At 41.5% G+C, this 12,537-nt stretch overlaps 1 protein-coding gene across 1 annotated transcript; it reads right to left on the bottom strand.

Moving 5' to 3' along the window:
- Positions 1-579: 579 nt before the first annotated feature.
- Positions 580-6,754, bottom strand: cbln2a (cerebellin 2a precursor). Its single transcript, XM_007252985.3, has 3 exons — positions 5,589-6,754; positions 4,110-4,229; positions 580-2,734 (listed from the first exon to the last, which is right to left on the bottom strand). The coding sequence occupies exons 1-3, from the start codon at positions 5,853-5,855 to the stop codon at positions 2,537-2,539; spliced, it is 585 nt and encodes a 194-aa protein (XP_007253047.3). The 5' UTR covers positions 5,856-6,754; the 3' UTR covers positions 580-2,536.
- Between the last annotated feature and the right edge of the window lie 5,783 nt (positions 6,755-12,537).

Raw genomic sequence — 12,537 nt, 5'->3', positions numbered from 1 at the left:
GGAAGCATGTGCTAGTCTTCACCCTCCTGGTGTTGGGGCATCACTAGTGATAGGAAAGTCCTAATGAGTGGGTTGAGTAATTGGCTGTGTAAATTAGGGAGAAAATGGGGGAAAAAAATAGAAATTTAGATTTCCAAGAACATTTTCAAAAAATGCTAAACGTTCTTAGAAAAATTCTCTGTTAACTACTGGTGTATTAGAATAAAGACATGAAGACACAGCAACCTAATGTGAATTGATTTGACTCTGCTCTAGAACTTCATCAGTGGTCAGTTTCTGACCACAGAACTGGATGGATAGTGGATTCTGTCTTGTGGACCCCTTAAATCCTAGGTATGATATGTCTGGTCAGTAATGGTACTGTGGTCATAAACTGACAGCTCCTAGTGACTCAGCAGAGTAAAACACCAACACTTTGGCCTAATTTTCCACGTCCTGCTTTGCCATCAGCAGCCGGAGTCCGAGAGAGCACAATTGGAGGGCTACAGCCTATAACTATACACCCATAGTATATAACAACCTGTTCAAAACGGAACTCAAAAAGTGGCAATTGAGTGGTACAAGTACAAGGAGTTTCCAATATAGTGGCCAGAGAGTACAGCAGTAGTTTCAGTCAAACAAACAAAGAAAATGGAAAATGGTTACATTCCTTGTGTTTATGGCATGATACTCATATTTACATTCAAGTGATTTCAAAATGCAAGATATTGCTATAGGTGGAAGAACGGCGATAAGAATAAACCATTTATGCTACTCTGTGTTTCTCAACATGGACTTCTGTAGACAATATCATAGAGAATCGACATCAAGCACTATACAAATCACACTCCGTGCAAAATATGCTCTTGAATACAAAAAGAAAAAGGATTAAAAACGACATCCTACACCTACATTGCATTTGTCATTTCAGCACGGCTCATTTACAACACTTTACACACAGTTTGGGTTCCACTTTGGGTGAAGAAGAAAGGTTTCTTTTGCTCCTGAATCCAAAGACAGAGAAAAAAAATCTAAAAAGTACATACTGGTTATAATCTTGATAAACGGCAGAACAGGAGAATTCCTTTGGAATAAGTCCTCTGGTTGTGGTTTTATTCCCAACAGGAAATACACAAGCTGGTTGTTCCTCAATCCTCATTGTCTGGAGAACAGGTTTTCAATCCAGTCCTTGGTGGTGGCCACTAGCCAATCCACATTTTTCTTCTGTTCCATTTCCTAACCCACCTGACACAGAAAACGAGCATCTTGGGCCCTTGATTACCTGAACCAGGTGAACTTTTGAAGTGGGAACAAAATAAATCATTAGGACTTGACTGAAAACTTCTGATCTAGAGCGGTGATCACTAATCTTACTCCTATAGATCGACTGTCCTGCAGAATTTCAGCTCCAACCCAAGTTTACACTACCTAACTTTGAAGTCATGAGTCGTTGTCTAGTCATCATCATACCCACAATTGGCACTTTGATTCTAAGCATGGCACCTCTATGGGGGAAACTCAATGAATGCATATAAGTTATAGGATGAATGTCTTGGATCATTTGAATTATCAGAGTTAAATATAAGTAAGATATACAATTGAAATCCTCTGGAATATAATTTAAGAGGAAGATGGATGATCACAAGCCATCAAACCAAACTGAACTACTTGAATTTCTGCACCAGGAGTAAAAGCATAAAGTTATCCAAAAGCAGTGTGTAAGACTGGTGGAGGAGAACATACCAAGATGCATGAAAACTGTGATTAAAACCAGGGTTATTCCACCAAATATTGATTTCTGAATGAAAACTTTATGAATTTTAACTTGTTTTATTTGCTTTATTTGAGGACTGAAAGCTCTGCATCGTTTTGTTATTTTAGCCATTTCTCAGCCAGTTCTACTATGGCCAAATTGACCAAACTAATCTTCTTTACTTATGATGTCAGTTGGGTAGGTAGCAATGTTAGGCTTATCACAATAATTACATTATCGATTAGCTGACATTGCCTATTTTTGTTTACTTGCTTGAATGAGCTGATATGTCTAAAAACAGTGGTTTTATTTTATTTATGTTTCATTTAAACATTTGTATATTCCAAATATTGCAGTGCCTGAATATTCTTAATAATTAAAAGTATATTGCTCTTTAAAGAAGATGTGCAATTAAATTGTCATTGCAATTATACTAATGACTAATGAAATGCCTTGGTCTTAAATGACAGCAATATAGATTATCACTAGGCTCAGGCCTAGTTAGCTTAGCATGTAGCTTTATGCTACAGTATATTATATTAACAACCATGGAAATCAAAGGATCCAGTGGCATTTGGGAGTAAAATACACATACAGCAAAACAGTTTGGACAGTAATCCAAACCCGGAGATCCTAATATATGGAAATGAGGGCATGACTTCAGTCCACAGGGTGCAAACAGTGTGTTCTGAGTAGTTCAGCAGTGCTCAGTTGGAGAAGTAGAGTTGGGTTGGAGGTGAAACCTTCAGGACAGTGGACATCCAGCCACAGGATCATGCACCCTGGCTCCAGAGGGTGAAGACACTAGAGTGGAAACACCAGGAAGCCAGAGAAAGTGGAGTATTTCCATCCACCCATCAGATTCCCTCGCTCCAGCTTCAGATAGAGCCTGTCCTCGCGCTCCAGGTGCAGCAGAACGCCGTTACTCGCCGCCTCACGAGTCACATCCTGATCACCCGCGAAGGCTGAGATTATGGGGTATTCATTGTGCATCAGATTCACCTGAAGATGAGAATAAACAGATAGGCTTTAATACACACACACATTCATTTTAAATGGCTTTGAGGCACACATACAAAAGTTTTTGAACAGCCCCATTTTTTCCTCTAAATTTTTTCCAGTTAATCTTATCAAGTCCAGTCAATAACCAGAAATGGTACAAAATCCAGTGTAATTTTAAGGAAAACAAATGTACTAAAAACTGTAAAAGTAATTTTTGTATAGTAAAAAAAATGTCTTTTGTAAAATTATACCACAGTTGGTTCTGACCCTGCAATGTGATTGGCTGAGAGGAGTTCTCCACGTATTACTCCAACACATACAGGAAACCTATCAAGGATGCAGCACTTACAAACCAAACAGTGCAGCTACAAACAGAGCAGCAATGGAACTATTTTAACTCGCTGAGTTGTTATAACCAAAAAGATCATATTTTCTCGTCCTCTTTAACTCAAAATATTAAAATAAACAGCGATAATGGAACTCTGGTATAATCGCAATAATACACTCGAGGTTCGTGCTATAATGTTTAATATTGACACTGCTTGACCTGTGTCCTTGTGTCTACTACCACAGCACAGCAGTGCCAATATTAAACGTTATAGCACGAACCGTGAGTGTAATATTGTAATATTAGTTTTTTTTTTAAAGTAAACATACAAAATAACATATTGTTTAAAAAAGAGGATGTGATTTTTAGCAAGCAGTTCATTGGTAGCAGCAATGGAAATAAACTGAGTTTTTTTTAATTGTATTTAAAAAAAAAAATACTTTACAAAGCCTTTGTCTGTAATAAAGCACTATTGAAAAAGATAGGGTTACTGCAGCATTTACAAACTTACACACAGCACATTCACACGGTCATTATAATAACTAGAAAAAGACAAAGAAACACAGAGAACTCTGTAGCTATTAAAAGTATAAGTCTTTTCTGTAGAGTCTTTAGGTGTTTCCTACACCTTCAAAAGACTCTTAGAAACTGGAGAAAACTGGCACAGGAAGAGTCACGTCTGGCTGACCCACATGGCAACAGTGCCTTAAGCTCAGTTTAACACTGGACTAAGTTGCAGTTTCACCAGTGAAGAGAAGAAGGTGAAGAAGGTGAAGTGCAGTAATAAAGTCATTGCTAAGATGGAGCCATTTACTGAAATAGGGGTGTTCTGAAACTTTTGATATGTAGTAGCAATGTGGCACCCACTATCAGGCCTCAATTGGACATCACTGTGCCATTAGCACACTGGCCAATGCAATTTCAGAATAAAGTGCGCACATGCACAATATTTGTGTCCATATTACACATACATAGAACAGTGAAGGAAAGAGGGTGAGAGAGGTAGATAGAAAGAGAAAGAGAGAAAGTGTGGGGCAGCTTGCTGACCTGAATGGTCTGTCTGTTGTAAACCTTCACCACATGGAAGCTGAAGCTGTAGATTCCTCTCCGCGGCGCTGTGAACACACTCGCCTTCAGGTCGAAATGGTTCCCGATGTTCACGAGCACCTGCATGATAAACCACAGATCATAACTTTAATAAAGCAGAATTCCGTATTTCATATTACTGTGTGCCACCAAAGAACACATCTCAAAGAACAAAACGCAGTGTGAGGGTGCGTGCCTGTTTCAGGGTAGATCTGTCACACCATCTATACCCATTCATATTCATACTTACATATACATGTGTGTACAATCTTTAACCATCTATATCCATCCATATCCAAGGGTCTATACAAATCCTTAAAAGGGATTAAATGTCTTAAATGAATTCAGCTAAAATAAGGTTTTAATTTGTTTTAAAATGTTTTAAATCCTTTTTTTTAATAAAAAATAAAAAATAACAAATATATTTTCTTTTTATTAATTAGACTATTTTCACATTTCAAATGTAAAATGTTATAACATAATACATTCCCATACCCATCCTTACCAATAAAAATTCATACCATCTTCACCCATCAATACCTATACTCATCTATACCATCTGTACCCATCCTTATCCATACCTATATTAATCAACACCATCTATACCCATATCCATCTATACCCATCCTTATTCATACCCAAATTCATCTATACTGTATATACCTATATCCATCTATACCCATATCCATCTATACCCATCCTTATCCAAACCTATATTCATCTATACCATCTATACCCACACCCATCCGTAGCCATTGCCATACTCAGCCTTTTACATACCTATCTATACTATCTATACTCATCCAAATCCATACTCATCTGTACCCATTTCCATCCATACCCATTCATAGCCATACTTATCCATTTCCATACTCATCCTTATACATGCCTATATATACAAGCTATACCCATTCACATCCGTACTTATCCATTCCCTTACTCATCATTCTACATACCTATCTATACCATCTATACCCACCCAAACCCATACTTATCCTTATACATACCTATCTATACCACCTACACCCATTTATATCCATCCTTATCCATCCCCATACTCTTCTTTGTATATACCTATCTATACCCATCCAAACCCATAGAAAACCAAGCTGGTTGGCCATCATGACCTGTATGACCAAGCTTACTGACCAGTATGACCAGCATGACCAAGCTCGTTGACCAGTATGACCAGCCTGACCAAGCTCATTGACCTAATGAACCAGCTAGTTTTGTCTGCAAGACCAGTTTTGGAATCTCCTGAATCATCTGAAAGCAGCTGACAGCGGGGAATTTACGCGTCTCCTGCTGGATCAACCCCCGCAGCGCTGCGTAAAACCGTGCGTAAAAGCGCACAGGCGCACAGCAATCAGTATCAATCAAGATCAAACACTATCAAACAAGAACGATGAAGATCAAACAAACTGAATGAAGATCAATCACCTGGTCGAAGTAGATGGTCATGGACTTGTTGCTCATCTCGGACGGCTCGTGGTTGGTCCCCCTCACCGCGGAGAACGCCACCTTTGCTCCGGCGGCGCGCACCGATATCCCGAAGCTCGCGACCCCCGCGCCGTCCCCGGACGGGTTGGAGTCGCAGACCACCAGACATTTTCCCTCCAAGACCACCGGCTCAGTGTCGTTCAGCCCCGCGGAGGAAGCCCCCCGAGCCGCCAGCAGCAGCAGCGCGAGCGCCAACAGCCTGAGCATGGCGCACGAGCGAGAGCACGAGGAGGAGGAAACACTCCCGCGCGCAACAACGCAGAAGCAGCTTCAGAGGAGAGGAGAGAACACCTGCCTCCTCTATCATTACCTCTCTCTCTCTCTCTCTCTCCCTCTCTTGCTCTCTTACTCTCTCTCTCCCTCTCTTGCTCTCTTACTCTCTCTCTCCCTCTCTTACTCTCTCTCTCTCTCCCTCTCTCTTACTCTATCTCCCTATTCTCTCTCTCTCTCTTATTCTCTCTCTCTCTCACACACACACACTATCACTCTCTACTTCTCTCTCCCTCTCTCTTTTTTTCTCTCACACACTCCCTATATCTCTTTCTCTCTCCTCTCTCACTCTATTTCTCCCTCACTCATTGCCTCTATCTTTTTCCTCTCTCTCTCGCTCTCTCTCTTACACTATTCTCTCTCTCTATCTCACTCCCTCACTCTCACATTCTCTCTCACATTCTCTCTCACACACTCTTATCACTCTCTACTTCTTTCTCTCCCTCTCTCTTCCTCTCTCTTTCTGACCGCTATCACTCTCTTTTACTCTCTCTCTCAATCACTCTATCACACTCTTCTTTCTCGTACTCTCTATCAAGCTCTGTTATTCTAGCTCTCACTCTCTCTCGCTTTCTTTCTCTATTCCTCACTCCCTCTCTCTATTCTCTCTCTCTTTCAGTCTCCCCCTATCACTGTCTCTCTCTCTCTTTGTCTCTATTTTACTCCCTCTCTTTCTCTAACACTTCCTTTTTTCTCTCTTTCTTTCTTTTCCTCTCTCACATACATTATCACTCTCTCTGCTTCTCTCTCTCCCTCTCTCTTTACCCTCTCTATCTCTCTCTATCAATCTCTTGTCTGTATCATTATATAACTGTCTATATAACTAGCTGTTTGTCTATCTAGTGATCCATCTGTCTAAAAACTAAGATTATTTTTAGTGATAAATCTGAATTCAGAGCAGTGAAAGAGGGAAGTGTGTGTGTTTGTGTGTGTGTGTGATGTAATGAAGTCTACCGTTGCTTTTGACTGAGCTCTGAACTAGAAGCTCATCAGCAGCAGTGCAGGCAGGTGAGTGTAGTGTGTGATGGATGTATTTGACGGGCTGATCTCTGTGTGAAGCTGCTGAGGGATAAAGACTGAAACACACAGTGCTGCTGCTCCATCTAGTGGTGGTAGGGGGTTGCGACAGTTTCAGTCGGTCTTTTAACACACAGTGTTTATTTCAGCTCTCTATGAACTTCTCTCAGTTTTAAGCAGTTCAGAACAGTTATGATTGAACAAAAAAGTCGCAAAATGATAGCACCAAGATCAAGATGAAATGGAATAAAAATTATATGTTTAAAATATTAGAGTGAAAGAATAACTTGTATTGGGGAAACTGTACAAAAGGGAGGATCGAATGTTGATAAGAATGGTGACCAGGCTGCTGTAAAATGACAAATTAAAATGAATTACCACAGGACCTAATCAAACCTGCATCCCAAACAGAACTTGGACTTGACAAAACAGTTCACATGCTTCTTGCTAATGAGACCACTGTAAAGGAAAGGTAACGGTGGCTGCTTAAGGCCTCGGCATACTTCATGCGGAGACGACGTTCGCGTGGCTCTAGCGAACAATGTGACGTAATTGCGGAGAAAACGAACAGGCGCGGACGTCGCACAGGGGCTTCGTTCGCCGTGTCGTGCACATGGAAGCTGGGCGAACTCCACAGCCAAAGACACAACGCGACAAAGGCTGTGATTGGTCGTTAAAAAAGAGGCGTGCCAAGAAAACAAACATGGACGATTTTGAAGAAAGGCTGGCTGAGCAGGTACAGAGGTACCCTCACCTTTACGATTCACACGTTTTATAGTATTTCACACGTTGCCATACCGGAGCTTGTGTAGACAGAGCGCGATGGCTTTCCGGTAACAGCACCACCTGCAGTTGTGGAGCATGCGAGACAGGCAAAGCGAAGCCGCAGAAAGTATGCCAGCTCAAAAGCTCGCGAAAGCGCGCTTGACTTTTCATTCTGCTGGAAGTATGCCGAGGCCTTTAGAGAGCAGTTCAGCCACTGACCTAGTCTTAGAGTCTCTGTAAAATGTGAAATTCACCAGAGATTCTATTTGAATCTAGATACTTACACACAGATGCAGGTCATATAGGTCCAGAAAGTAAAAAAACACCCAGGGGTTTTGTTGACTTAGCCACAGCAGAGCCGCCCAGGCAGTTAAAACAAAACCCTGGGGTGGATTTTTACTTTCTGAACCTAGACTACCCACCTCTGCTTACACAAGATAGCTAGCTAGCATTAGCTAAGTAACTAGTGTAAACAGAACTGTACTAAACATATACATCTACCTATCTTAATTGTACTTCGCTGCTGGTGTTCCAAAGATAAATTCTAACCATTTGTTCCTTAGCTCTGGATTACTGTGCAAAGCATATAACACTAATGTGATATTTGCACAAATAACACAGGAACAAACTGCCATGCTGTTCCTAGCGCTGTTAGCTCTTGTCTGATGAGACTGTGGGCGGTTGTGAGCCAAGGTAGGCGAGGCCATGAATACTAATTCACGGGTTGATGTAGACCTGGTGCTTTTCCTGATCAACTCGTTTTTCTGAGGCTTTACTTTTACTAGCTACTGCTGACAATAGAGGCTGAGGAAGTGTTTTATGTGCATCATGCAGATACAGTTTAGAGAGACCTACTGTATTTCACCAAAAAAGCAAGAAAAAGTGGATTTTAGTGTCTATCAACTAGACTAAATGTCTTCAAGTGCATCATTGAGACCTGTCTAACAGTTGATGATCACCCACCAAGAGGTACACTGCCCGAAAGCAACCTCCAGAATTTTTTTTTTGAGGACCAGCGGTGGAAGCCCATGTATACCTTCTGCTTGGACTACTTTTTTTCCACAGTTTTTGCCATTTTAGCATTTTACAACAGTCTAACTCACTTCATTTTCTCTGCTTATGTTCTGTGAAGTCTGAAGTTACTCAGAACTTCAGCTGTTGGACTTTTTAAAAGTTGTTTTTCTGCAGAAGTCATTATTTCATTGAGGTTGCACCATTCTTCAGCATGGCTGTAGGCTGCTCTACTTACAGCCCTTCCTAATAGCGTGTGAAAATACACAAATGCCAAAAAGAAGTTTGAATATTTATACATGGAAGTTCATTACCAGGTGGTTTTCAAATCCAGTGCTCTGGGTTTGACTCCCCTCATAACGTATTTCAGCTATACAAAGACCTGGCATAACATATGACCAGCTCCTTGTTTCATACATTATTGTACTCCTTTCACTGTTCTTCAGTGGTCAGGACCCCACAGGACTGAGCACTGCAGTAACACTGAAAGTTAGTGTGTGTTGGGCTGGTACGAGTGGATCAAACACAGCAGTTATGCTGGAGTTTTTAAACAACTCATTGTTTCTGCTGGACTAAGAATACTCCACCAATAGCGTTCTATAGGCAGTGTCTTATGGGAACTTATTAGGGAACAGAGAATGACATGAGCAGTTTTATTTTCTGCCACACAAAGCACTTTGCATTGCGTCTTGACACTCTTCCATAAGGGTCAGATTTGTGGAGTGCATAACTTATAGTTGTTCTCTGGACGGATTCTCTCTCCTGAGCTGTGGATTTCTGCAGCTCCTTCAGAGTGACCATGGGCCTCTTGGCTGCTTCTCTGACCAGTGCTCGTTTCTTCTTCAATCTGTCAGTTTGGACAGCCTTAGCAGGTGTGCAGTTGTAGAATCATTTTCCCATTTTTGGATGATAGACTCAACAGTGCTTCTTAGGATGCTCGAAGCTTGGGATATGTTTTTATAACCTAACCCTGCTTTAAACTGAATCTCTGACCTGTCTGGTGAGTTTGTTCACAAGAGACACTGTGACAAATCAATGCATTTATAATGTCTAAAATAGAAAAAGCATTGACCAATAGAATGAGATACTATGCATCTGAGTGTTAAATGTGACCTTAGTGACTCTGTGGCATAATAGACCCAGATCCAATAACTTCAGGATGGGTTGGAGTGCCAGAACCAATCATCCAACATCAGTTCCTGATCTCACTGATGCTCTTGAGTTGCTGAATGCAATCAAATCCCCCTCACAGCAATATTAGAGCAAGACATTAGGCTGTTAGCACTGGATCCACAGGATGCCTGATTGTACTGGAGTTGCATCAGATCGCTATATTCTACTCCTTCACTAACGCTTAGGGGGGATCCTGCTGCTGCACCCGTCTAAACCTGACGCAGCTCTGAACTTCTGCCGCAGCTGAGGAGGAGTCTGGTGAGTTTAGTTAAAAGTACACACTCTGATGTTTCAATTTCTATTTTAACCAATAAGACTCTCCTCTGATCTCAAAGGTAAAGAGTCAAAAAAAACAATTTTTTTTTTTTTTTTACAATGTGAACACAAGATATGTTTTTAAAAGTTGAGTGGGCACACAACTATTATTTTAAAGTCTGATTTTAACTACACTGCTCAAAAAAATAAAGGGAACACTCAAATAACACATCCTAGATCTGAATGAATGAAATATTCTCATTGAATACTTTGTTCTGTACAAAGTTGAATGTGCTGACAACAAAATCACACAAAAATCATCAATGGAAATCAAATTTATTAACCAATGGAGGCCTGGATTTGGAGCCACACACAAAATTAAAGTGAAAAAACACACTACAGGCTGATCCAACTTTAATGTAATGTCCTTAAAACAAGTCAAAATGAGGCTCAGTATTGTGTGTGGCCTCCACGTGCCTGTATGACCTCCCTACAACGCCTGGGCATGCTCCTGATGAGGTGGCGGATGGTCTCCTGAGGGATCTCCTCCCAGACCTGGACTAAAGCATCCGCCAACTCCTGGACAGTCTGTGGTGCAACGTGACGTTGGTGGATGGAGCGAGACATGATGTCCCAGATGTGCTCAATCGGATTCAGGTCTGGGGAACGGGCGGGCCAGTCCATAGCTTCAATGCCTTCATCTTGCAGGAACTGCTGACACACTCCAGCCACATGAGGTCTAGCATTGTCCTGCATTAGGAGGAACCCAGGGCCAACCGCACCAGCATACGGTCTCACAAGGGGTCTGAGGATCTCATCTCGGTACCTAATGGCAGTCAGGCTACCTCTGGTGAGCACATGCAGCCCGTGCAGCCTTCCAAAGAAATGCCACCCCACACCATTACTGACCCACTGCCAAACCGGTCATGCTGAAGGATGTTGCAGGCAGCAGACCGCTCTCCACAGCGTCTCCAGACTCTGTCACGTCTGTCATGTGCTCAGTGTGAACCTGCTTTCATCTGTGAAGAGCACAAGGCGCCAGTGGCGAATTTGCCAATCCTGGTGTTCTCTGGCAAATGCCAAGCGTCCTGTACGGTGTTGGGCTGTGAGCACAACCCCCATCTGTGGACGTCGGGCCCTCATACCATCCTCATGGAGTCGGTTTCTAACCGTTTGTGCAGACACATGCGCATTTGTGGCCTGCTGGAGGTCATTTTGCAGGGCTCTGGCAGTGCTCCTCCTGTTCCTTCTTGCACAAAGGCGGAGGTAGCGGTCCTGCTGCTGGGTTGTTGCCCTCCTATGGCCTCCTCCAAGTCTCCTGGTAGCACCTCCAGCCTCTAGACACTACGCTGACAGACACAGCAAACCTTCTTGCCACAGCTCGCATTGATGTGCCATTCTGGATGAGCTGCACTTGTGGGGGTTGTAGAGTCCGTCTCATGCTACCACGAGTGTGAAAGCACCACCCACATTCCAAACTGACCAAAACATCAGCCAGACAGCATAGGTTCTGAGAAGTGGTCTGTGGTCCCCACCTGCAGAACCACTCCTTTATTGAGTGTGTCTTGCTAATTGCCAATAATTTCCACCTGTTGTCTATTCTATTTGCACAACAGCAGGTGAAATTGATTGTCAATCAGTGTTGCTTCCTAAGTGGACAGTTTAATTTCACAGAAGTTTGATTTACTTGGAGTTTTATTGTGTTATTTGAGTGTTCCCTTTATTTTTTTGAGCAGTGTATTTTATATGTAGTCTTAAGTCTAGGGCCTCATTTAGGGCCTCAAGTACTACGAAGACTTGCGTGGGAAAAAAAATAGGAGACCACTTCAGTTTCTGAATCAGTTTCTCTGATTGGGCTATTTATAGGTATATGTTTGAGTAAAATGAACATGGTTGTTTTATTCTATAAACTATTGACAACATTTCTTCCAAATTCCACGTAAAATATTGTAAATTTAGAGCATTTATTTGCAACAAAACAGATAAAAAAAGATGCAGAGCTTTTTGACCTCAAATAATGCAAATAAAACATGTTCATATTCATAAAGTTTTAAGAGATCAGAAATCAATATTTGGTGAAAGTTCAGTTTGGTTTGATGGCTTGTGATCATCCATCTTCCTCTTGATTATATTCCAGATATTTTCAACTTGTTAAAATCAAAGAAACGCATCATTTTAAGTGGTCTCTTATTTTTTCCCCCAGAGCTGTATGTACATTTGCTATGTCTGAAAGAGTATTCTGATTATGCAGAAATAAATTTATCGGGTTAATTTATTAAATTATCGGGTTATGGAGCACTCCTTGATTTAAATTTATGCACAGATCTTTTCAGAGCAGCTTTGTTCACACTATAACAGCAGATTGAGACCACTTACACTCCCAAATCTGAACCAAAAT

The sequence above is a fragment of the Astyanax mexicanus genome, chromosome 4 (genome assembly GCF_023375975.1).
Source record: "Astyanax mexicanus isolate ESR-SI-001 chromosome 4, AstMex3_surface, whole genome shotgun sequence".
NCBI lineage: Eukaryota > Metazoa > Chordata > Actinopteri > Characiformes > Acestrorhamphidae > Astyanax > Astyanax mexicanus.
The sequence above is the reverse complement of the archived record's forward strand: the minus strand, read 5'-3'. Positions and strand labels throughout refer to the sequence as shown.